This window comes from Thamnophis sirtalis, unplaced genomic scaffold (assembly GCF_051295495.1).
Source record: "Thamnophis sirtalis isolate CommonGarterSnake01/CBP01778 unplaced genomic scaffold, rThaSir2_p1.2 scaffold_5, whole genome shotgun sequence".
NCBI classification, from domain to species: Eukaryota; Metazoa; Chordata; class Lepidosauria; order Squamata; family Natricidae; genus Thamnophis; species Thamnophis sirtalis.
Window position 1 is genome coordinate 22604101 of NW_028261385.1, and position 24900 is coordinate 22629000.

General features: G+C 37.7%; 1 protein-coding gene across 4 annotated transcripts in view; it reads right to left on the reverse strand.

The window, feature by feature from the left end:
* Positions 1-1400: 1400 nt before the first annotated feature.
* The window catches only part of RICTOR (RPTOR independent companion of MTOR complex 2), a 54733-nt gene continuing 31233 nt past the window's right edge, over positions 1401-24900 (reverse strand). For 3 of the 4 annotated variants that reach the window (XM_087715440.1, XM_087715438.1, XM_087715437.1), the window contains 17 exons: positions 24137-24263; positions 22706-22870; positions 22498-22574; positions 21208-21286; positions 17267-17376; positions 17073-17160; positions 16474-16566; positions 14866-14972; positions 13766-13995; positions 11481-12504; positions 9683-9863; positions 9353-9437; positions 7956-8189; positions 7356-7514; positions 5867-5990; positions 4812-4950; positions 1401-4709 (listed from right to left, as the gene is read on the reverse strand). In XM_087715440.1, the coding sequence (XP_087571566.1) occupies positions 4635-4709; positions 4812-4950; positions 5867-5990; positions 7356-7514; positions 7956-8189; positions 9353-9437; positions 9683-9863; positions 11481-12504; positions 13766-13995; positions 14866-14972; positions 16474-16566; positions 17073-17160; positions 17267-17376; positions 21208-21286; positions 22498-22574; positions 22706-22870; positions 24137-24263 (3097 nt within the window). In that variant the 3' untranslated portion in view covers positions 1401-4634. The remainder of the gene's footprint in view (positions 4710-4811; positions 4951-5866; positions 5991-7355; positions 7515-7955; positions 8190-9352; positions 9438-9682; positions 9864-11480; positions 12505-13765; positions 13996-14865; positions 14973-16473; positions 16567-17072; positions 17161-17266; positions 17377-21207; positions 21287-22497; positions 22575-22705; positions 22871-24136; positions 24264-24900) is intronic. The other variant, XM_087715441.1, reaches the window with a different exon arrangement.

The window sequence follows — 24900 nt, forward strand, 5'->3', positions numbered from 1 at the left end:
TCATAATCTAATGTTAAAATTAAGATACTTTGGGACCTGTATCACTGGAGATGAAGATGCTAAATGTGAAAAATCAATTGCAAGTTTGGTTACTCACACTGTTTATCCTTTCCCCCCAGGAATGCATCATAAGAAAGATAGAAAATAACAATTATGCTTTGTCATCCATAGCTTGTTATCTCTTTCATTCTCCTTCTACCACCATACATAAATACTCCAAGAAAGTATCTTTAACTACCCCATGTACAAATAATTGCCAGTGTTTGTGGCTGAGGGAAGTGTGTGGAGTGAGGTTTCCAAAATATAGGAACTTGCTATGAGGGTCCATTCCAAAGCAGTCGCAAGCATTAAACATCTTTGCAAATTATTTCATCCTTTCAGTAATGAGGAGGAACATTTAGATAAGATTTTTTTTTCTAGAGCATTTCTGGATTATGCCATCCAAGCCTTTCAAAATGACAAGGATATCAGGGCTGTGCATCATTTGAAAATTAATTCCAAAGAAGTGTTATGAAGCCCATACAGCAGGGGTGTCAAACTGGCAACCCGCAGGCTGGATGAGTCACATGCAGGCCACGCCCCAGCTCCGCAAAGGCAAAAAAACCTGTTGTGATACGTCGCATGATGTCACGTGACACAATTGAGTTTGACACCAGTGCCATATAGGTTTAAGCACAGCACTTCCCGGTTCTTAGTTAAAACTTCTCTGAGACTTAAAAAAAAACCAGCTGCTGCTTTAATGTGTCTTTAACGCTTAAAACAGAAGTTTGAAAGAAGATATGGCTGCTACCCTTACGTGAGGTTACAAATGCTTCTGCCAAAACGCTTTACAGCATGTACCACCCTGATACCATTTCCATCATACTTATAATCTATAATGCAAGTATAGATTTCTTCCATATTCTACTGTATTTACTCCAAATTTGGGGTTTAGTGATCAAGAGAAATTGCTTCAGAGAAGTACCTAAGCTGAAAGCAACCCATCACCCAAGGGGAAACAAATGGGGCTCCATAAACCTTTTCGTTCTACTTGTCAAGTGCAGAAGCTGTTGATCTGTATGTAACTTTATGGGTACAAATAGGTTCATTACTGTAAAAAGTCAATGATGTGTCATGTGACAGTAAGTAAAATGAATTCATAATACATGAATTTCTATCCAGATTCCAGGTATGTTCAGTTACAACAAATTGATTAACAAAATAAGTATAACATCATATAGATGCAACATTGGTTCAGATACTATAGCCACCACTGATTTGTATTTTAATGCAAAGACCCAAATTTACTTAATGTTATTTTACAATTTTTGATGATGCTGTTGCCCATACAGCTAAGGTCAATTGATCTTGGGCAGTATTCTGAACAGAAGCCAAAACTCTATTTTTTTAAAAAAAATTCAATATTATCAAAGTAGATATATTAGTACATTTAGCTGAATTTAATTTTCCACTGTAACTAAACTGTTTTTTTCAGTAATGACTATAGTTGAAAGCTGAACTATCTTTGTTTTAAAGAAAACCTTTTCATCTACTTTTGCCTTGAAATCAAAAATGCAAAACACCGAATAAATGAATTAATTTCACCTAGAGTTATCAATCTATAGATCATAATACTCTATCATTACTGAGGTAGTATTCATAACTACTATGTACAATCAACTCTTTGCTTTTTTTTACTGGAAGTATTGTACGAATCCTTTGGAATTTACACCACCATTTGGTCTACACTGTGGCTGCCATTTTGGTTCTGCACAGGAGTGTTATCACAGTTGTTTTATCTATGAGCAAAGCATCTCTGAATATTGGTGGAAAATTATTAATGAACCCTGCATAACAAGCTGTAGCCCTTCCTTTATTTTTTCCTGACCCACTTCTCCCCCCCCTATTTTTTCCTCAGGAGGTTCTCATAGAAATTATGGAACTACTGTAGCTTCATGGCTCTCCAGATGTTCCATAAATTATTGTAATGCAGTTTTGCCAAACACTCACGAGGAGAAGATGCTGAAATCTAGACTCTCAGTGGCACACACTTCTCTCTGGATTATATCTGCTGCTATTCCCAACATAAACTTTACTCCATGGTTCAGAAACAACAACCACACCGACAGGAAGCAGAGGGCACCCCATTCCCTCCTGTAGTCTCTAAACTAAAAACCTGAAAGAACAGGGGAAAAAACCCTCACCAGTTTAAAATACTGTATTTAAAGAGATTTCAAACTTGAGAAGGAAATATTTGAAATTTCTCCAATTGCTCCTTTCCTCAGTTGTTGTTTTTAAAAGGTCACTAAAGTAGAGAAATAATAATATTACTAATAATATTCTCAATAGACACTCAAATTTCATGTCTAGAAATGTAACAGTAAAACATTATGAACTCCCCTTAAGATTATTCAGCTCTGGTTGTGAATGGTAAAACTCCTTATGACAGTTCTCTAAGTTATCCATACTGCATTCTCTATGTACCAAAGTAACATAATCCAATACCTTAGAGAGGATTAGACTGACTCAAATATTATTCTGATGTATCTCCCACCTAGAATGTTCAAAGCAGTATAATGAGGTAATGTAAACTTCTGCTTGGAGGTAGAAGACATGTATTTTCTTAAAAGGTTTTAGGAAGAGGAAGAAAATGCTTCATCCATAATAACTGTGTCCCATAATCTTATGTAGAATGTCTTTATCTGGTTTGTGAGTTCTTATCTGTGGAATAACCTGTTCTTGAGAGAAGTTAGAAGCTAGAATATAAGTTAAGTCAGGTATCTTAGAGGTAATTTTCTTTTGGGAATTATAGATACGGATCAGAGTGAACTGACTCTCTTGTACAAGTCAGTATCTTCATTAAGTTTTCTATTTCTCTAGAAAAATGCCATCCTGGAAAGTATCCCATCCTGTAGTACTTTAATTTGTGGATCAGTTACTGTAGTTCTAGCCAAAATGGCAGGAAGAGAATTTCAGGTTTATTCTAAGGATTCGGGAATTGGTGCCTAATTCTTGTGAGGAGCCATCTTTTTTTTTTTTTTTAAAGCGATCCAATGCCTTAAGCTCCAGATGTTCTACCTGGCAATTTTAGGATGGCAGGGGGAAAAATAGTTTTCAGTTTTATGTGTAATGAACTATCAATCCTGTTTCTTCAACTATGAGATTTTACTTGTGATTTACTAGTCCTGAAGATTCAATTCAGATAAACCTCTGCTTCATCTTTCTTAGCCAACAGTATGTTTGTAATGATGGTGTTTCCTTTCTTCTAGAACTAGAGAACAAAATCATATTTTGATATGACAACGTACTGAACCTAGACATTGCTAGTTTTCATAACAAATACATATATGCCTCTAAGAACAAATAGCTAATTTCATCTCAACAAGCAAATATTTGCATACTTTTAAGGGGAAATAAACTTTGATGGACATATTCCCAGTACAGTCTACCTGAATTATTTCCATACACAAGAAATGACCAAATAACCTTACAGATTTTGTAAACAAAACAATTATACATTTGTAAATGTCCTTTGATTCTAAAAGAGACTTTTCAATTTGGAAATAAATTCAATTTGTTTCAACCTCATACTTGCATAAATTTGATATTGGAGAGAATGGAACTACATACCATCACTATTACACAATTTGTGCTAATTTTACCAAGGAGCAATGTAGCACTTCAGCACTGCACATTTAAGGCTTTTCACTACAATTATTGGTATTATCTTGCCATTAATCTTTTGTCTGTATAATTGAAGCAAATGATTAGGAGCAAATTTAAAACCATGGAATGTGAAATTATTATTTTGCTTGATAAAAAGCAGCAATAAGTATTAATTTTACTTGATTTACCTGACATAAATTATTGTTTTTGAAGATCTACATTTAGACAATCAATCAATTACTGGATGAACATTAATGTAGAACATCCCATTACAATGCATGCATTACATGGAGATAAATCTAATTCCAGGGGAATGGTGGGTTTCCCCCCTAAACTCAAACTGTAGTGAAATTCATTAATTGGTTCAGTTTAACATAATTACATGAAACTGTAACAAAACTGGAAAGACTGCTAATATTATAACAATAAAATAAGTTAAGGTTACTCCCAAACCTACTGAAGATTTTCCGAGAGCAGAAATTGTCCAAGTAGTGTTCACAAAAATTAAGAAATATATCAAGGAAATCCCCTAATATCATGGTTATAGCATGCTCCATTGACAACAATGGGATACAGCTTAAGATACCATGTCTCTCAAATCCAGGGTAAACAAGCAAGGCATCAACTCTGTCCAAAACGGAAGTCAAAAGTCAACCATGTAAACTAGGTCCCGTGTAATTTGTCCTCTATTTTTGTGACATTTAAAATGCATTTAAAAAATAAGTGAAATGAAAACCTGCATAAGTGTCTGGTGCTTCATTCTTCTTGCATATCTTGTTTCTTTCGTTGTTTTAACAATTCCCCTCAGGGCTCAGATGGCTTTGGAAGCAAGTTCCGTCGAAGAAAAATTCTACAACTGAGCATCCAATTTCATGTACCAGAATTCCTGGAACAATTCAGAAGATGGCACTTCTCTGTTGCCCAGTCAGTTAGCTGTTATTGAATGCTACCAGTAACTTCACATTTATCACATCATGGAACACAAGAGGTCAAGATTCAGTTGATGTGCTATCTGTTTGTTGATTTGACAGTGAGACTAAAATAGCTTCTGCTTCTTCATGCATCTAGAAGAAAATAGCATGTGCAGTGTTTCCAAGGCAACTTATATGGGGCACCAACTTGGTGCCCACTTTTCTCAGAGTTCATTAGATTTTAATTCTACTCACCTGCAAAAACTGTACATCTTGAAAGAGTTCTTGAATGAATCGTCTAGATGGCAATCGAAAAGTGCAGTGAGCTAGCAAGTAGGATACTTCAGAGTAAAGGCATATATCATCAAATGCTTGGGGAAACTTCTCCTTAATTCTGGACCATAAAAAACAAGGAAGCATGTTTTAAAAATGTTCTAAAAATGTTGACAAATAAGCATTTGAAATAAAATACGAAAAAATACCCAATGCAAGTAAGTTAGGTTCCTTAACTAAACTTAAGGAACCTAATCTAAATACAGGTAGTGCTTGACTTATGAACACAATTTTGAGTTTCAATTTTCTGTTGCTAAGTGAGACATTTGTTAATAGAAATTGGTCCATTTTATGACCATTCTGCCACAATTGTTAAGTAAATCACTGCAGTTATTAAGTGAGTAACACGGTTGTTAAGTGAATCTGGCTTACTAATTGATTTTGCTTGCCAGAAGTTTGCAAAATGTGATCACATGACTCTGGGACAATTGCAACCACCATAAATATGGGTCAGTGTTAGGCGTCTGAATTTTGATCACATGATCATGGGGATGCTCCAATAGTCATTATGAGTGAAAAGCAGTCATAAGAAACTTTTTTCAGTGCCATTGTAACTTCAATCACTAAATGTGCTTTTGTAGGTCATGGATTACCTCTATAGGGTGTTCTTGACATATGACTCGACATATCGATGGTTCAAATTAATAACACCCTCAGAAAGGATGTTTTAGGATCTGTAAAATACTTTCAACTGTTGCAACCTTTTTCTCCCTCCACAGTCATATGATCACAGACTGGTGCTTGGCAACTAATCCTCAGCAATTCCTTGCTTAGTCCTTTGAATCATTTCTAACATATTATTGTGAGTTCTATTTTGAGATACAACATAAGAAGTGCCAGAAGTACACCTATATGTATATGTATATAAAGAACTTGAACTGATTTGTGTGCAATATGAGAACAATTCCATTCCCGATTCAAAGATAAAAGGAATATTACTTGTAAAAGCTAAGAATAATGGGGGAAGTTTCACTTACGTCAAGAGACCAGTTTCATGACCTTTAGTTCCTACCGAGCTACTCAAATTGATTACTAATCGCAAAACTTCCTTTCTCAGTAGTATGCGGCATACTGGAGTATCATCTGGAATTGATTTCATGCCTTGAAAAAGAAATTTAACATTATGTTAAACTGAAACAGTATTTGTACCGTGTTTCCCTGAAAATAAGACAGGGTCTTATTTTCTTTTGATCCCCGAAATATAGCCTTGGCCTTATTATTGGGGAGGAAGGTTATTATTTTGGAGCCAGGCTCTTCGGGAGTCCGCTTGCAAGAGAGCAGCCACCCGACAACCCTCCTCTCCAGCCGGGCAGAGCGCCACTCACAGACCGAGCAGTATCCCAAAGGCGCCAAGCCGCGTGAGCCAGGGCCAGGGCTGCCACCATCCCAGCACTGAGGATGGCTTCTTCTGAGCGGCTTGTCGGGCCTGCTGTCTGCTGCCGAGTCTTCAGGGAGCCAAGACAGAAACTTCCAGCAGTGGCCACTCTGGGAGTGTGCTTCCCACTCTATGGTTGTGGCTCGGCTGCTGGAAGACTCTCTGCTCCGACTCCCGGAAGACTCGGTAGCAGGCGGCTGGCCCAACTGGCCTCTCAGAAGAAGCGTTCCTCAGTGTTGGGATGGCAGCAGCGGTGGCAGCAGCAGCCCTGGCCCTGAAGGGAGAGCTGGCCCAGGTCGTGGGCCTGCCTCCCCCTCACTCACATGGCTTGCTGCCTTTGGGATACCAGTGGGTCGGTGAGTGGCTGGAGGGGGGGGGAGGTTGTCCACTGATCTTATTTTTGGGGAAGTCATTTTTGCCCCCTCAAAAATCTGGCATGGGACATATTATTTTCAGGACATATCATATTTTTGGGGAAACACGGTACCGACTGAAATATCACTAGATAACATTGTCAAAGTCTGTTATTTTAAAGATGCAGGCCAATGGGCATGAAAGCAATTGTCAAGTACAAATGTTATTCTTTCTGGTTCAAATGGGCATACTTACTTATAAGGGGGACCATGGAAAAACAAGCAGAATGAGCTAAATCCCAATCAAAAGCCCAAAGCATATATAGCTCTTCCCAAACAGGAATGAACTATTCTGGAGGTGACTATTGGATTAGGAAAAGACCCAACGTTTCCCGTGTGCTTCATGTTCCCCTCCTACCCTATCTTTTAATGATATTTATTATTTCTGTTTTTTATTATTTTAATTTATACTAGTTTTAATATTTGTAAGCTGCCTAGGATCTCCTCTGACAAGATGGGTGGCACATAATTTTAATAAATCAATAAATAAATACTGGGAAAATATAAAAACAGAAATTCTGCAAAAAGTGGGAAAGTTAGTAATGCCTGGATAATCAATAATCATTTTGATTATTCCAGTGTTAAGAAGCAGGGTGCAAAGCTGGGATTTCTGATGAAAGCATCCAATAGCCAAGCAACAAGAACCACCAGAAGCAGCCTTTGTGAAAAATAACTCACCTATGATGAGATCAGTACTCTTGGTACTAGTAGCTGATCCATGGGATACAGCATCACTACATCCTGAAATTCCAGAAAACTTCGAGGAATGTGAAACCACATCCAAATGATTATGCATAGCCTTTCCACACCAGTCTGAATAAGGAATGTCTGAAAATTCTGATAAAGTTTGATATAAGATAGATGGAATAATTTACATAGAAAAAAAAATCCAGCATGATATACATAATTTACATAGAAAGAAAAAAAACCAGCACGATACAGAACTGAATAACTTAGAAACAATCCAACCAAACATGAACTATTTTGATAACAATGCACTAATAAAGGAAAAGTATTGTAATGATGAATTTATGAGGCAGGCACTATGGTTCTCAAAACAACAGTAACAATGGGAAAGGTTAAGTTCCATAGGATTTGCCACCTTGAGAAGTTAAACATTCAACGAAGGTTTCTAGCTTTCAAGATTATGAAATAAATTTTGGAATTCTGTCTGAAGCAGCATCAGAAAATGGAAGCAGAATGGACAACGCTTCCAGTCTTCTAGTTATTGCAGATCAGATTCAAGTTGCTGCCTGATGCAGATCTGGTAGCACTAACCTGGGTGACTATATGCAGAGTTCAGTTTGTTATTATGCTGACAATCGAGGATGTGTGTACAAACACAATAGAGACAATTATCTTCAGTGTGTTCTTGGAGTCCAGTGTCTTCCATGTTTTCTAGGAACTGGGAGGCATCTGAACGACTTGTGTTCATAATCTCCGTAAGACTTATCTGCTGACGAAGCATCTGGAAAGGACTCTTTACACGCTCAGCAGACTCACATGACAAACCTGGAAGCATTTGGTTAAGCAACAGAAAATGGAACATAATGGAGCAATACAATAGCACCTTTTGCAATTAATTGCCCAGAGTTGTTTCAAAATGAGATGGGCGGCAAATATATTTAACCAATCAATCAATCAATTCCTATAATTCTCTTAAGGCATATAAAATAATAAGCCCACATTTGAATAAATTTCAATTGTTAAGGGAACTTTGCTATAGCCTCATAAAATAAGCACACTAATAAATATCTGTTTCTCTGTATGTTGCCTAACACTACAAAAATGTTCTCAATACTTCATTTATCAAGATCCAGAGAACATTTTAGGCAATCCAGTCCTCTATGGGGCATATTCTGCTAGTACAGTGGTGGGCAATTTATTTGTCCAAGGGGCCACATGAGAAATGGACTGTTGTGGTGGGCCCCAATGCCATCGTGGGCCCTGATGCACACCACCAAAGCTCCACCATTGCTGATATCCAACTGCACCTGTGGGTCACATTGGGATCGTCTGAGGGCCAGGTGTGACCCGTGGGCCATAAAATGCCCAGACCTATGCTAGTATAACATAAACCTGACTTTATGGGATATGCAAAATTAAAATGCTGTGAAGTAATGTCCTACCATGTAGTTACCCCTCTATATCTCTTTTTTTGTCTGCATGAAGATTTGTATTTGTATTTGTAAGTTTATTTATAGGCCGCCCTTTTCCCTGAGGGGACTCAGGGCGGCTTACAACTTGTGGGGAAGGGAATACAGACAGTGACATATAAAAACAGTACATAAAATAGAAACAACATTCATCATTCGGGTGGGGGTGAGTTACAACTTTAACCCCAGGCCTGACGGGATAGCCAGATCTTGAGGGCTGTGCGGAAGGTCTGGAGGGTGGTGAGGGTACGAATCTCCACGGGGAGATCGTTCCAAAGGGTCGGAGCTACTACCATTTGAATATAAGGCACAATATAAGCCACAATGCTTTGAATATACTCTCAGAAGTGAAAGTCCTAGAATCTGTGCTATGAAACATGACTGTCATATTTCATATTTCAGATCACAGGGGTTAGAAATCAGCAGTTGGGATAAACACTTTCTTCCTAAAGGAGGTGGTGCAGAGCTTAGGGAAAGTGGCAGGCGACTATGTAAGCCAAAAGAGAATAGAAAGCATACCTGAAGCATCCTGGGCAAAGACTCGACTGCCCCGATCATCATAAGAAAGCATAGTTTTCTTCTGGAAATATGGGGTTTCTTTTACCTGAAATATTTTAAGGCAAAATATTATGCAGATCAAGTTTTAAAAATAGTCATTATTTCTGGAAACACTGAGTAATTCCAGTGTGGAGTATTTAACATTCAACAATATTCCAGTAAGTGCAATAAATTGCAGAATGTTCTCTATATATCAGGGCTAGGGTGAAATTAAATGTTTGATGCAGAATAGCAACCCAATACTTAATATGACTAATTCCCTCTCTTAAGATAAAAATATTGTCCACATACCTGAAATATTTCATTGATGTCAACCGGGAGAGCAAGTCCAATGTAATCGTCTGAGCTACCATAGGTAGCATTAGACACCATGGAACGAACAGAAGAAGAACGCTGCAGTGTATTTTGGTTTATAGGGCTTAATAAATCTTCTTTATCTAAGGATGATGCATAGCTCAAAGCTCTCATGAATCTGTAACATGCAGAAGGAGCATATTTAGAATAACAGCCCTGGTTTTATTATAATGAGTATCATATTTTAAAATACCATGGCTAATTTTAGTTCAAGTATCAGTTTGGTGTAGTGGTTAAGGCACCAGGCTAGAACTAAAAGACCATGAGTTTTAATCCTGCCTTAGGTATAAAACCAGATGGGTGACCTTGTCACTCTCTCCCAACCCTAGGAAGAAGAAAGCCACTTCTAAAAATCTTGCCAAGATAATTGCAAAGATTAGTCCAGGCAGTCACCAGGACTTGAAGAAACACTGAAAAAATACAAAATTCATATGCTATTTAATATTTATCTAGTCTTGATTAAATAAAATAGAATTTCTGATGCTTCCTGAATCTGAATGGTATCATGCTGTCTAGTAAAAGCCTTATGAAAAGTAGGGGTGTGTATGTGTTAAATCAGAAAAGATGGGTGATAATAACAGCACAAATAAGCCACAATCCTTTTATATGTGATTCATTCATTCATTCATTTTCTCTCTCTCTCTCTCTCTCTCTCTCTCTCTCTCTCTCTCTCTCTCTCTCTCTCTCTCTCTCTCTCTCTCTCTCTCTCTCTCTCTCTCTCTCTCTCTCTCTCTCTCTCTCTCACACACACACACACACACACACACACACACACAGTTATTGTGATAACAACAAAGAATAATTCTGCCATGGCAGCACTCCGCTGTAGCCAGTATGGATCATCTAAAAATGTCCTAAGTCATTCTTCATTCATTTGGAATCATAGGCTGCTAACACCTCTAAAAAACAAGATAGCAATGGAAATAGCACTTAAGAGTTATATACCGCTTCAAGTACTTTACAGCCTCTCTAAGCAGTTTTACAGAGTCAGCATATCGCCCCCAACAATCTGGGTCCTCAGATGGTCAGAGAATAGCTAAATGTAAAGTTATATGAACATTATTAATTCACTTAAATATGAATGAGCAAGGCCATTCACATTAGAGCAATTTCAGGTCCCTTTTAACTGTAAGTCTCTGATTTTTTCAGACTTGTTCAGGAAAGAGATAGCAGGAGTGCCTTCAAGGACTTCATACTGCTAGATAATTGATTTAATTGCAGGGAAGAAAAGCAGCATACAAATACACTACCAGTCACTACTACTACCAAACACAGACATCATTTGCCCTAGATGTTTAAATGTTAACACCTTTTCTTTTCACCATTTTAAACCATTTTCCCCAGCTTTACAATTAGAAACCACCTGTGCATGATTACCCAGTTGTTCTATCTCAGGGTATCAAACTCGCTTCATCACGGTGGTGTCATGTGACGTATTGGGACATTCCCCCCCCCTTTGCTAAACTGGGCATGGGTGCGGCCAGCAATTGACAGATCCGGCCCACGAGCCGCGAGTTTGCCCTGTTCTATCTAGCTTAAGCAGTGCTAATTCTCTCTTCACATCTTGACTCCTTACAGCTGTTTTAGCAGAGGTAAAAATATTATAAAAGTCTTCTTGGAAAACAGATGTTCCTCAAAATGTCCTGGGAGAATAGAGAGATCAGTATTTCTTTAAAAAATAATTCCTCTCCCATGATAATTTTAATGATGAACAGCAGAAGACGACATTACTCACCGGTTGGGCGTTAGTCGAGAGTCTAGGCTACCAGATTTACTTGTGATTGTGTCTGTGAAGAGTACATCCTTTGCTGGAGAAGCCAGGGCTTCAGAATGTGACAGAGAGGGATGCATCCTCTGCTGTTGCAAGCGTTTCAGGGTTGCATATCCAAATGCATCTCGAGAACTGGTGTAGCTAAAATTATAGTCAGCCAGGCTTTTTATAGTAGCGAGGGAAGGAGCTTTTAGTGACTGGGCCCTCCGAGGAAGCGTGTGCGAAGACCCTGGCGGTACCAGGGAGACAGAATTTGACTTTGACAGAGGGAGGTGGTTAGACTGTGGGGTGGAACACTGAATTGTTTTAAGGGTCTTAGTACTCACCACAGTACTTAAGCTCCCACAGTCAGTGTCTATATTGGTAGCATCCACTCCCATAGTCTCTCGGGAAGGGCTTGAGCTCATTGAACTTATGCCACTTGTGGTCGTGTCCGTATTGAAACTCAAACTACGACTCTTGAAATGAGTCTGCGTGGAACCTTCTAGGAGTCTCTCTCGGCTGGAGTTTTCCCTGTGATTTTCATGGCCAAGACTTTTGGGAAGCTTAAGGTCATTTTCACCAATACTTGGAGTACTATCGGCATCTTCGCTATGCTTGCTCCCAACAAATGAAGTTTCTAGTTTAGTGTGAATTTTAGGAACCTTGAACACTGGAGTAAAGTCATCTCCCCGTGTAAAATCCATGCTACTGCAAGGTTCCGTTACTGTCCGGTTTCGCCTTAAACCCATCTTGTTCTCCAAGGAAGACAGCTTGCCTGCTTTGGGGTCACTGCTGCTCCTCAGCTTTTTATTGGGTAGGGTAAGAGAATTCAAGATGCGATTCCTGACAAGTCTGCGGGAGGAGAAAAAGGGGAAGGGATTGCGGTCCTTATCCTTCACAGGCCCGGTATGGTCATAGAGATTCTGTTCTGCATCTTCTGAGATATTTAAGAAAAATGTGCTAGTGGAGGTGCTGCCAATCCGGTCATCTTCCAGGATGAACATGCCTGAAATGAAAACAAATGCTCATGTTAATTATGTCAATTAAGGTTAGTTCTGCAAAGAAGCTGAACAATAAATGAAAGCAACAAATATAGAGTTTATTGGGGATGAAATCTTTACCAATATCATTTTACAATTAGGCCAGGAAACTTTCTCCTCCAATTTAGCAATAGAGTACCTGGAAGAGCCAAGGTGGCGCAGTGGTTAAAATGCAGCACTGCAGGCTACTGCTAGATCAGCAGGTCAGCGGTTCAAATCTCACCGGCTCAGGGTTGACTCAGCCTTCCATCCTTCCGAGGTGGGTAAAATGAGGACCCAGATTGTTGGGGGCAATATGCTGACTCTCTGTAAACCGCTTAGAGAGGCCTGAAAGGCCTATGAAGCGGTATATAAGTCTACTGCTATTGCTATTGCTATTTCATCTCAGCATGTTAATCATGACAAGTATTTATGACATTGTTTTCACCAATTTAAATTTTTACATAAGAGTTCTTATTTAAGCATGCATTTTAGATCTACATTTTCATGTAGATCACTGATCATACAATTAAGAAATGAAAAAAATATTTGATTTTTTTCAAATGTAAATTATGCTTGAAATGAGTCCCAGCATAGATTAAATGTCTATTGGCTCCTGTATCATGGTCCCAATCTGGATCTGCCACAGATTTGCAATTTACTTCTTAAAAAGCAAGCAGCTGCTAGTTATATGAATGGTTTCTGAACTAATATTATCTCAAGATCTTGGAAAAACTAAATCATTCTTTCCAAAAATGAGTTCAGAGGTGCAGGATGTACCTAGGTATTTCTGGCTAAGAAACCACTGACAGCTACTAGCAAAACAAGCGAACTAAATTCACCAACAAATACATCTCACAAAAATAAAGTTTGCCCACCTCTTTGCTAATTTATGACTGGAATAACACATTATTGATGTTAACATATTACCATTAATTCAATTATTAAAATTAACATTATTTACATTAATATAATTTGGAATTATGTTCCTTGTCCACAATAAACCAAAATTATTAATTAGGTGTAAAGGACTTTGTTGTTGGTTTACAATACGATTCTAAGCTGCCTCTGCTAAACAAGATGAAAGCCAAAAAAAAAAAAAAAAAGAGACTTATGAGGTAGCATGACCTAATCTATATTGTACTTTATGAAGCACGTTCAATGAAAAAGGTCAGCCTCGTAATCTACATGTTTTTCGAAGAAAAAAGGAAGATATTTGTTAGCTACTAGGGCTGCCAAATAGCTTACTTGATGGTGCAGATTCACTTTCACTGTTATGTCTTGAACTGGTAGATTCAGAGTTCAAACTAAGAGTGCTGGGAATAGAAGAGAGTTCATTGCAGAGTTGCTCCACATCATCAGGAACTACTGGCCAAGGTTGCCTTCGACTGTGTCTCACTGCATCCCAATTGTGATGTTTCAGAATATCACAGCCTTGCTTTGTTTTCGCTATTAGGCCAAGCACATAGACACAAGTCCTACATTTAGAGAATAAAAGTTAAATGAAAATCTATTATGAAGTTAAGTGGTAATGCAATGCAGTTGAACTATAGAAAAATGTTTTCTCTGTTCCTTTTGAATTTGCTGTCCCAGGTCTCCCTAGGGCCATGATGTGAACGTATGGCCCTCTGTGCGGGCACGCAAGCCGTTGCCCAGGGCAGCTCCACTGCGAATGCACACGCACCTCCTTCCACCAGCTGATTTTTGGGTCTGCCATGCAAGTGGGTGACGTGTGCGCATGTAAATCTCACGTGGCATATTCTATCCAGTTCTGAACACTATCTTTCAAATAGGATAGTGACAAATTGGAGCAAGATCAAAGGAATGCTACCGAAATTGTAAAAGTTCTAGAAACGACCCTGTGAGGAATAGTTAAAGGATATGGGTATATTTAATCTACTAAGTCTCTTCCAATATAATAATCTCAAAACTGTCACTCTGGAGAGGGAATGAACTTATTTTCTATAGCTTCAGAGGGCAGGACCAGAATCAATGGATTAAATCTTGAAGGAAGCAAGTTCATGCTACATGTCGAAAGGAAATTCCCGACTATACAAATTGTCAGCTGTGGACCAAAAAATAGCTAGTTCTCCATGGTGATGGTTTCAAGCCATAACAACATTTTAATTGAAATGTGAGATATCCTTTGCTAGAGGCCTTCCAACAGACTGAATGGACATATATCTAAGATGCTCTACTAGATACTGCAGAGATCGCCTGAGAGAAGGTTGACCTTTGAGATCTCTTTCAGCTCTATGATGTCATAAAATATAAATATATTGATGCTCAGACAAAATTAACTGTTCACAGACATTTTACACCACCATTTCCAGTTTTCAAGTGCTTACCCTCTAATACAAAGGACCTCACAATGCTGGGCAAGTGCCAATATATCGGGTATTACATTTTCCTCCTGAAGCAAATTCAATCCCCAGTTTGAAGATCCAATATTTCCCTTAAATATAAATAAATGTCAATAAATAGAAAATCAAGGAATGTTTGACAAAAGACAGCGATTTATAAATTCAGAACAGATTTTGCATAACTGGTACACTGTTTCTACTTACATAAGTATCTACTTGAGCCATAGAAGGACATTCTTTTAAAAATATTGTCATCACTCTATTGTAGTCTAATTTTCAACTTCCGCAAGGAATATGTTTTTTAAAAATCCATTTAATCTATTTTATTACGCCAATAAAATATGGTTAATGTGGCTAAAATTACAGGCTTGTAAAATTCCCTTCTTCTACTAAAGGAGTCTTCCTTTGTAGGAGTAATCAGAACCATTGGATTCAACCCACAGGATATCATGTATAATATCCAACATTTAACATCAACAGTCCCTTTCCTGGGTTAACAACCCGAAGTCAAATGGATAAACCATAAATTTGATAATTAACAGTGTGATATCCATGACTTATTAACCAAGAAAAATGGTGCTTTTCATAATGACGCAAAGTAATTTTGGCAGCCAACTGCAGCAAGTTATTGTTTTTTCCCAGGAAATGTTTGCAATATTACCCTAATGTTTTCTTTGTGATTCAGGTAAGTTAAATTAGTTGGAAAGCTAAAGAAACTTTTTATTTTTCCCACTGGAAACAAGTAAGACACAGGGTTATTAATGTTGAAAGGCTTGTGCCAAACTTTGACAATCTTTATGTATTGGTTTAATCGACATAGATAGCAATAGCAATAGCAATTAGACTTATATACCGTTTCATAGGCCTTTCAGGCCTCTCTAAGCGGTTTACAGAGTCAGCATACCGCCCCCAACAACAATCCGGGTCCTCATTTCACCCACCTCGGAAGGATGGAAGGATGAGTCAACCTTGAGCCGGTGAGATTTGAACCGCTGAACTGCAGATAACAGTCAGCTGAAGTGGCCTGCAGTACTGCACCCTAACCACTGAGCCACTGATCAATGTAATCTCTAAATTTGTATAGTGAATAAAGGAGAAACCATAAAGGCTGCAGTTGTTATTGCCAGACATAATTTAAAATTAATTCTTTTCCCAAAATATTTGCTTTTATTTTTTATAATTTGCATGGTTTCCTTCAAATCCTCATAGAGGAACATAAAAAGCCATCTTCTTAATGACTTTTGAAAGTCTTAAATCCTTCCAGTTCATCTTCCAAACTAGAAATATAACACAATTCTGCTGACAATTATATTTTCATTCAGAAAGCATTTGCCTTCTTCTTAGTTCATTTGTCTGTCTAAGTACAAATATATTATTTATAAATTCCATTGATTATTTTAATTATTTAACATTTTCTTACTGGCTGCTTTTAGCATCATTTTTAGTTAAAAAAATGAAGTCTTACATGTTATTTCACCTCTCTATAGCAATTTACAAACATTTCAGAATAGAAGCAAACTGGTGATCTCCAACTGATACTTAGTTGTAGATATATATATATATATTAAAAGGTAGTAGATATTTTTAACTAACCAGTGCCCAAAGAGCAGCTTTTAGTTGCTTAATCCCCTCCCATTTTTCCAGCATAGGGGAACGGATAGTGTAACTCAGGTCAGGAACAATACTCTAAACAACAACGACAAAAACAACAACCACAGTGCAATTTAATTTATTTATCAAGTGTTCAATTCTGTTTTCATATGACAGCAGTGCTAATGTTTATGCTTTTAATCACATTTTCACATCTTGTAGAGGCAAAACAATGTCACTGCAATGGAGGCCATCTATTTCTGCAGACTAAAGAAATTGGGATTATCAAGGGTGAAGGAGCAAGAAGCTGAAGTATTTCTTCTTAGCCTTATAAATTAATCCTCAGCAATTATTCCCATCAGTTAAAAGGAGAGAGCGCATGCATGAATTCTGGCAACTGTTTAACCTTATATGTGATTTCACAAATCCTGACTTGCTTATGGAGTCAATGCTGGGTAAGTCAAGTCAAATTGCCTTGTAGCGTGAATTATGCTACATACTTCTGAATAAGTAATAGGCAAATAAATGCTAAAGATAGTGAAAAGAGTATAGCATTTAATTAATACTAATTTATTTGAATCAATTACATTAAATTTTCTCACCTGAGCTTCCAACAAATGACAGCCAGTTTTGTGGTGCACTAGTTGGCCATAGAGGTGAATTGGCAAGTAAACATGTGGCCGCTGTAATCTGTGGGGAAGAAAAATGATCGGTTTGCATTAAATTAATTCTAACAATTTAAAAACCATTTGCATAACTACAGGCATTGCTTTAACAAACGAGTCAGTTATTTTACCTTTGGTTGCTCCGACGAACATAATTATCACCATCAACAGGTTTGCGGTACGTAGTAAGTGCTTCATTTAATTGTTCTTCTATCAAGTCGACATATTTTAAATTGTATTCCTAGGATATAATGTAATACAGAGGTCTTCAGAAAAACATTTTCTCTAGCAATAAATTATGTTTATAAACACATTACAAAAAAATGTTCCTAACACCAATATTTTATCATGCTCACTGGAAGTTGATTTTATGATCAAAATACTTTAAAAGAATGTCTCTATGAGAGACAACAAGATTGAGCAAGATCAATACAATGCAATTTTCATTGGTTCAGGTTCACAACTTTACAAAAGTAAGCCTGACTATCCTATACAACTCTTCTATTTGATTATATATTTATTTTTCTATAATCAATTGGAATAGTTGGCATCAATGATAATGCCTCTCCATTCATTTGTTACAGCAGGATGTTCATCATGCAAAGTAGTCAAAGGATAAGTTCTCCTATTATTAAACCCACACAGCTTCTTTCAGTAGGACAATACTTCCACAGGTTATGTGGAAATGTTAGTTTAGTTTCAGCAAGCACTTCTAATGAAAGGGGTAGTTTTGGATAGGACTAATTTGGAGAATGTGGATCAAATGTAACTTTTAAAAATTGCTTTGTCTTTTTTTTTTTTTTTTTTTTCAGTAGACTTATATACCGCTTCATAGGCCTTTCAGGCCTCTCTAAGCGGTTTACAGAGAGTCAGCATATTGCCCCCAACAATCTGGGTCCTCATTTTACCCACCTCGGAAGGATGGAAGGCTGAGTCAACCCTGAGCCGGTGAGATTTGAACCGCTGACCTGCTGATCTAGCAGTAGCCTGCAGTGCTGCATTTAACCACTGCGCCACCTTTAAATCCCTCACTTTCCTCCTTCCATCCAAACAATATTACATGTGATTTACCTTCAAACAATTTTAATACTATGGGTGAAACTTGAAAAATTAGAATATCATGGAAAAGTTCATTTATTTCAGTAATGCAACATAAAATGTGAAACTAATATATGAGATAAGACTCATTACATGCAAAGCAAGATAGTTTAAGCTGTGATTTGTCATAATTGTGATGATTATGGCTTACAGCTTATGAAAACCCCAAATCCACAATCTCAGAAAATTAGACTATTACATGCAAGCAATAAAACAAGGATTGTACATAGAACAATATCAGACCTCTGATAAGTATAAGCATGCATATGTACTCAGTAGTTGGTTTGGGCCCCTTTTGCAGCAATTATTGCCTCAATGTGGTATGGCATGGAAGCTATCAGCCTGTGGCACTGCTGAGGTGTTATGGACCAGGATGCTTCAATAGTGGCCTTCAGCTCTTTTTGCATTGTTCAGCCTCATGTCTCTTATCTTTCTCTTGGCAATGCCACATAGATTCTATATGGGGTTCAGGTCAGTCGAGTTTGCTGGCCAATCAAGCACAGTAATCCCATGGTCATTGAGCCAGGTTTTGGTGCTTTTGGTAGTGTGGGCAAGTGCCAAATCCTGCTGGAAAATGAAGTCAGCATCCCCATAAAACTCGTCTGCGGAAGGAAGCATGAAGTGCTTCAAAATCTCCTGGTAGACGGCTGCGTTGACCCTGGACTTAATGCAGCACAGTAGACCAACACCAGCAGATGACATGGCTCCCCAAATCAACAAAGACTGTGGAAACTTCACATTGGACTTCAAGCATCTTGCAGTGTGTGCCTCTCCATTCTTCCTCTAAATTCTTGCTCTCATCAGAAAAGAGGACTTTGGACCAATGAGCAACAGACCAGATCTGTTTTTCTTTAGCCCAGGTAAGACGTTTCTGATGTTGTTTGTTAAGAAGCGGCTTGACAAGAGGAATACAACATTTGAAGCCCATGTCCAGGATCTGTCTGTGTATGGTGGCTCTTGATGCACTGACCTCAGGCTCAGTCCACTCCTTGTGAAAGTCCCCAACACTTTTGAATGGCTTTTTCCTGACAATTCTCTCCAGGCTGCCGTCATCCCTGCTGCTTGTACACCTTTTTCTTCCACTCTTTTCCCTTCCACATAACTTTCTATTAATGTGTTTTGATACAGCACTTTGGGAACATCCAACTTCTTTTGCAATTACCTTTTGAGGCTTTCCTTCCTTATGGAGGGTGTCAATGATGGTTTTCTGCACAACTGTCAGGTCAGCAGTCTTTCCCATGACCGCGATTCCTATTGAACTAGACTGAGAGACCATTTAAAGGCTCAGGAACCCTTTGCAGGTGTTATGACTTAATTAGCTGATGAGAGTGGGACACTTTGAGCCTAGAATATTGCACCTTTTCACAATATTCTAATTTTCTGAGATTGTGCATTTGGGGTTTTCATGAGCTGTAAGCCATAATCATCACAATTATGACAAATCACAGCTTGAACTATCTTGCTCTGCATGTAATGAGTCTATCTCATATATTAGTTTCACCTTTTAAGTTGCATTACTGAAATAAATGAACTTTTGCACGATATTCTAATTTTTTGAGTTTCACTGTATATTACTTTTTAACATGGGCTGGCAAATAATTCTGATTTTGTGGACCACTGAGTCTTATACCCCCAGGAGTCCTAAGACCACACTTTAATACTGATCTAAGAAGATTATATTCTAAGAACGATATTCTAAAACTACAATTTTTATAAAAATTAAATACTAAGTATAATTAAAACTGTTTTAAGATTCTGCAAAATTTTCATGCACTACTCTTTTAAAATTGAGCTTGTGTACAAACTCAATCACTTGAGGGATGACTCATACCCTGGACGGCATTTCTTTACCCTCCTACCATCTGGAAGGAGGTATAGAAGCATAGCCAGCTGCACAAACAGGCTGAAGGACAGTTTCTATCCATGGGCTGTCAGACTCCTGAATGCGAAATAACATCATAACTACATAGTGCGATGGACTTGCAGGGCCGGCGCAATGTGTAACATGTTCACACTGGTGCGATAGGATTGGGTCCTTATTAATATGATTTATTGGGTTAGGGATTTTCTGTCTTTACTGAGAATTGTATTGTGTTGGGGGGGGTGCACTGAGGGAGCTCAACCAATCTCATTGCACATATATTGTACACTGACAAATAAATTATTATTATTATTACCCTCCAAGAAATGGCTGTCTAAAATTTTAATTTGAATATTGTTAATGCCACTAAACTATTTATTCAAACTGATTAACCAAGGTAAATTTTAAGTATAATTTTTCCAAACATCAGCACTTCTAAGCACAAGAAGTCACATGGAAGGAGATGAATACGTACAGGTGGTATCCTTGCTTAACAGAATTGGAACCAAAATTTCCATCCTTAAATGATGTGGTTTCTAGCTATATATCAAGTTAGGACACTGTTTAGTGACAGAATATTCAATAGTCCTGTTTTTGGTCATCAGACTAGAACTGCACTGTTGTTAGGCAAGGGTCTTGTGCTTTTCCTGCCTGCCATGCTCCCCTCTGTTTAAACTCCCCCCCCCAACTCTCGCCATGTCTGCTGTTTTGGCCACCCTGCTGTTTTCTTCCTCTTACTGCCATCATAACTTCAAACAGTCTCTGAATGAATGGTTGTTAAGTGAGCACTACCTGTATTTAAAATTATTCTGAAATCAATGCATTGATAGTCTTCCTTACGAACACTTGTGTCCCTAATATTTGCTGGTAACAAAGTAGGCTCAGGTAAAGACGCAGCCTTCCATCCTTCTGAGGTGGGTGAAATGAGGACCCAGAGTGTGGGGGCAATTTGCTGACTCAATTTGCTAAAAATCTGTAAACCGCTTAGAGAGGGCTGAAAGCTCTATGAAGCGGTATATAAGTCTAATTAATAAATAAAATAAATAAATAAATAATAGCTGACACACATATAACAGAGTTCCAAGGAATGATTCTAATTTGATAATTAAATACCTTCTGCCATTTCTCCATTTGTTTTGTTACATAGCCTCGTTCGTTTAGATAGGAAAAGCCTTTCGGGATTGATAAAAATCTGAAAAAACCAAACCAAACCATTGTTTGTAAAATAAATTCACAACAAATGCAAATTAATTACCGTATTTTTCAGAGTATAAGACACACTGGACTATAAGATGTACCAAGGTTTTGAAGCGGCAATTTTTTTTAAAAAAGTAGGTAGGTAGCTAGAGGGATAGACAGGGAGAGAAAGAGAGAGAAAAACAGTATGTAGGTAGGGAGAGAGAGAGAGTAGTTAGGTAGATAAAGAGATAGAGATAGATAGAGAGAAATAGAGATATAAAGAGAGTGTAGGTAGATAAGTAGGTAGAGGGATAGAGAGATAGAAATAGAAAGAGAGAGAGAAATACAGTAGATAGGTAAGGAGAGGGAGAGAGAGTGAGTAGATAGCTTGGCAGGTAGAGGGATAGAGAGAGAGAGAAATACAGTAGATAGATAGGGAGAGAGAGAGAGAGAGAGTGGGTAGGTAGGTAGATAAAGGGATAGAGAGAGAGAGAAATAGAGAGAGATACAGTAGATAGGTAGAGGGAGAGAGAGTGTGTTGTAGATAGGTAGGTAGGTAGAGGGATAGAGAGAGAGAAATAGAGAAATACAGTAGGTAGGTAGAGAGTGTGTGTAGGTAGGTAAGTAGGTAGAGGGACAGAGAGAGAGAAATAGAGATAGAGAGAAATACAGTAGATAGGTAGGTGTTTCTTCTGGCACAGCACTTGATCAATGTAATTCTCATCAATCAGTTAAAGAGCTTTCCAAAAGGGGAAAAAAACATTTTTGCACTTTGCAAACTCCCCAAAACGGCCCGTTTTTCACGAAAATGCGCCTGTTTTTTTCTTCAAAAAAAGGCATGTATAGCCTTGGGGGGCTTGCAGTGCTCCTCGGAGGTGTGTGTGTGTGTGAAACGAACAAAAAACGGCCCGTTTTTTGTCAAAGAAATTGCATGCATAGCCTTATGGAGGCTTATAGAGTGCTGCTGGGGGCTGGGGAGACAAAAAATGGCCTGTTTTTGCTCATTTCTGCCCTCCCCAGCCCCCACGAGCTCTCTGAAATCGTCCATAAGGGTATGCACGGCCATTTTGATGAAGGGGCGGGGCTTCGGGAGGCAAAAAATGCTGCATTCAGTGTATAAGATGCACCCAGATTTTCAGCCTCTTTTATGAGGAAAAAAGGTGCGTCTTATACTCCAAAAATACGGTACCTTGTTTTCACCTAAATACTACAGTAAATGTTTACCTTAGCAGCAGAAGCATTCCCTTGTCTCCTAGATGAGAAAGTGCTGGTTTCATTTGAATGAGGGCATGAAGATTAGCCTAAAAAAGAAAACGAGGGACAGAGTTAACATGGTATAACAATTTAATTATTAATATAATATATAAGCAGGATTAATATAAAAAATAAGGCTTATTTCTTCTTCAACCAAGTAAGAAGGAAAAAGTCTCACCTTGTCTTCACATGCTTCATCAAGGATATCAAGTGCTTCAGAAGAAATGGCTTTATTTTTGTCATGAAGCTGTGTGACAAGTAACTCAATTCCCCAATTGCTGAAGAACTCCACATTGGCCCTCAGAAGTACTCGGAGGTGTTTTGTAGCATATAACCTACAATTCTATGAAACAAAAAACAAACAGATCATTGGAAAACCACAAAATGGAACTTGATTAGCAATTGGGTTTACATATATAACACGTACATGTTCTTGTACAAATGATGTCAATTTCAGATCAAAAGTTGGAGTCTAATTGATCTAAAAGCTTCTGTCTTCCATAACATTTTCCCCAGTGGTGGGTTCCAGATCCCGGTGCAAGGGGGCCGGGCATCCACCACATGAACCCGTGCAGCGCGCGCACGAACGTGCACATGCGTACTTACTGCCTCTGACGCTCCAGCTACTTGGAGTGTCACACATGGGCGTATGCTCCGTGGGCATGCACATAAGCCCCTAAAACGTCAAATACCAGTAAGGAGCATGGGCGGGCCCTCTGGAGCACCGTACCGGAATGGTATCTGGTGCTCCCGGCAGGCACCGGTACTAACCCACCATTGATTTTTCCCAAATATAATATATTTAATTGAAAGAAAATTAAAAAGAAAGATTAGGTCCCTTGCTCCAACATTCTCCTTAAATGGGGAGGGGACGGTATAGCACTAGTTTCACTATAACTACAGTAAAAGTCACAGATAAGCTTTTTCTATCAACCTTTCCAGTGGGCGATTTTTGAGGAGGGAGAAAAAGATTTAATTTAGAATCAGATTTTTTGGGTTAAATATCACATGTGTAAGTGTATATATGTACAGTGATGCTTAAAAATTTATGAATCAATTTGACTTTTCAATATTTCTGCATAAATATGATTTGATTTAACTTGGGCAGATGAGTAAAGTAAACTGCAGCAGAAATGGTAATTTATAGTAAAGAATTCGCTGAGAAATGTATAATCTGGACACATATAATGCAGTTTTATAAATTCAACTTTTTCCATGGCTCCATGTAAGAGTTTACTTTTGTTTAGCATGATTCACTGCATTTTATTGTAAGTGAATTTATTTAAAATTGGTTATATTTATATGATTTTATTACTGTGTTGACATTATCTTTCATGGCTTAAACCAGCTGAGTAGCCATGAACTTGACAGATGGCTAAATAAATACCTTACTTTTATAGGTTTATCTACAGTATTATGATGTATTTATCTCTTACCATCTTTCAGGACATTCCTTCATAAGGGTATGAAGGGTGAAAGACAAAGGCTGACTCAGGTCACCCAGTTAGTTTCAAGCTTATGTCTGAGAAAGGATTCAAACATAGTTCATCATTTCAGCTTCTATACCATAGCATGAAAACATGAATAAGATAATCTGCCTTTCACTTACATCAGTTGATGCTGTTAGGATTTTAGAAAGGATGACTCTTGCTAAACCATCTCTGCTGTAGTCTAAACTAGAAACTGTCAGTTTGAGTAAGTGATCTTGATTCTTCAAGGAACACAGATTAAGGAGACTGGAAAGAAATGAACAATGAATAGAATTCTAATAAGATATGGATATATGCTTATAACTAAAACAGAATCTAAAAAGCTGAGATTGTAGTTAAGAAAAGCAGTGTGATCTCTATCTAAATTTCTATTATTTTCCTGTTCTTCTATTGATGTCTCTTACTGTTGAAGTTTGAAGTTAATTGGGCCAAAGAATAACTTTGCCTAAGTTACTTTCCAATAATTTTTACATATTTATTTATATGAGTTCTATAGCTGCCTATCTCACTAAGTTATTCAGGGCAGTATACATCATAAAACATATAAGAATATTATTATGGCATTTAAAGAATATACATTGATTTTTTCCACCATTTTTCCAGGGGAAATCACAAGTGCTTAGCTCTCATTACATTCTATAAATATGAAATGTTTACTCTGAAAGCATTAAGAATATATTTATCTTCAACAATCTTTAAAATGCTGGTAATTTGTGTTCAACATTTTTACAAATAAAATTTAAAATAAATTGCTTCTCTGAAAATAAAAAGTTAATGTCAACTAGTCACAGTAAAATATAGTTTACCACATATTCAGTGATGACACACATTAAGATAATTTCTATGTTTAAGTTTCTGGAAACTCAACATTTCAAAAACTATT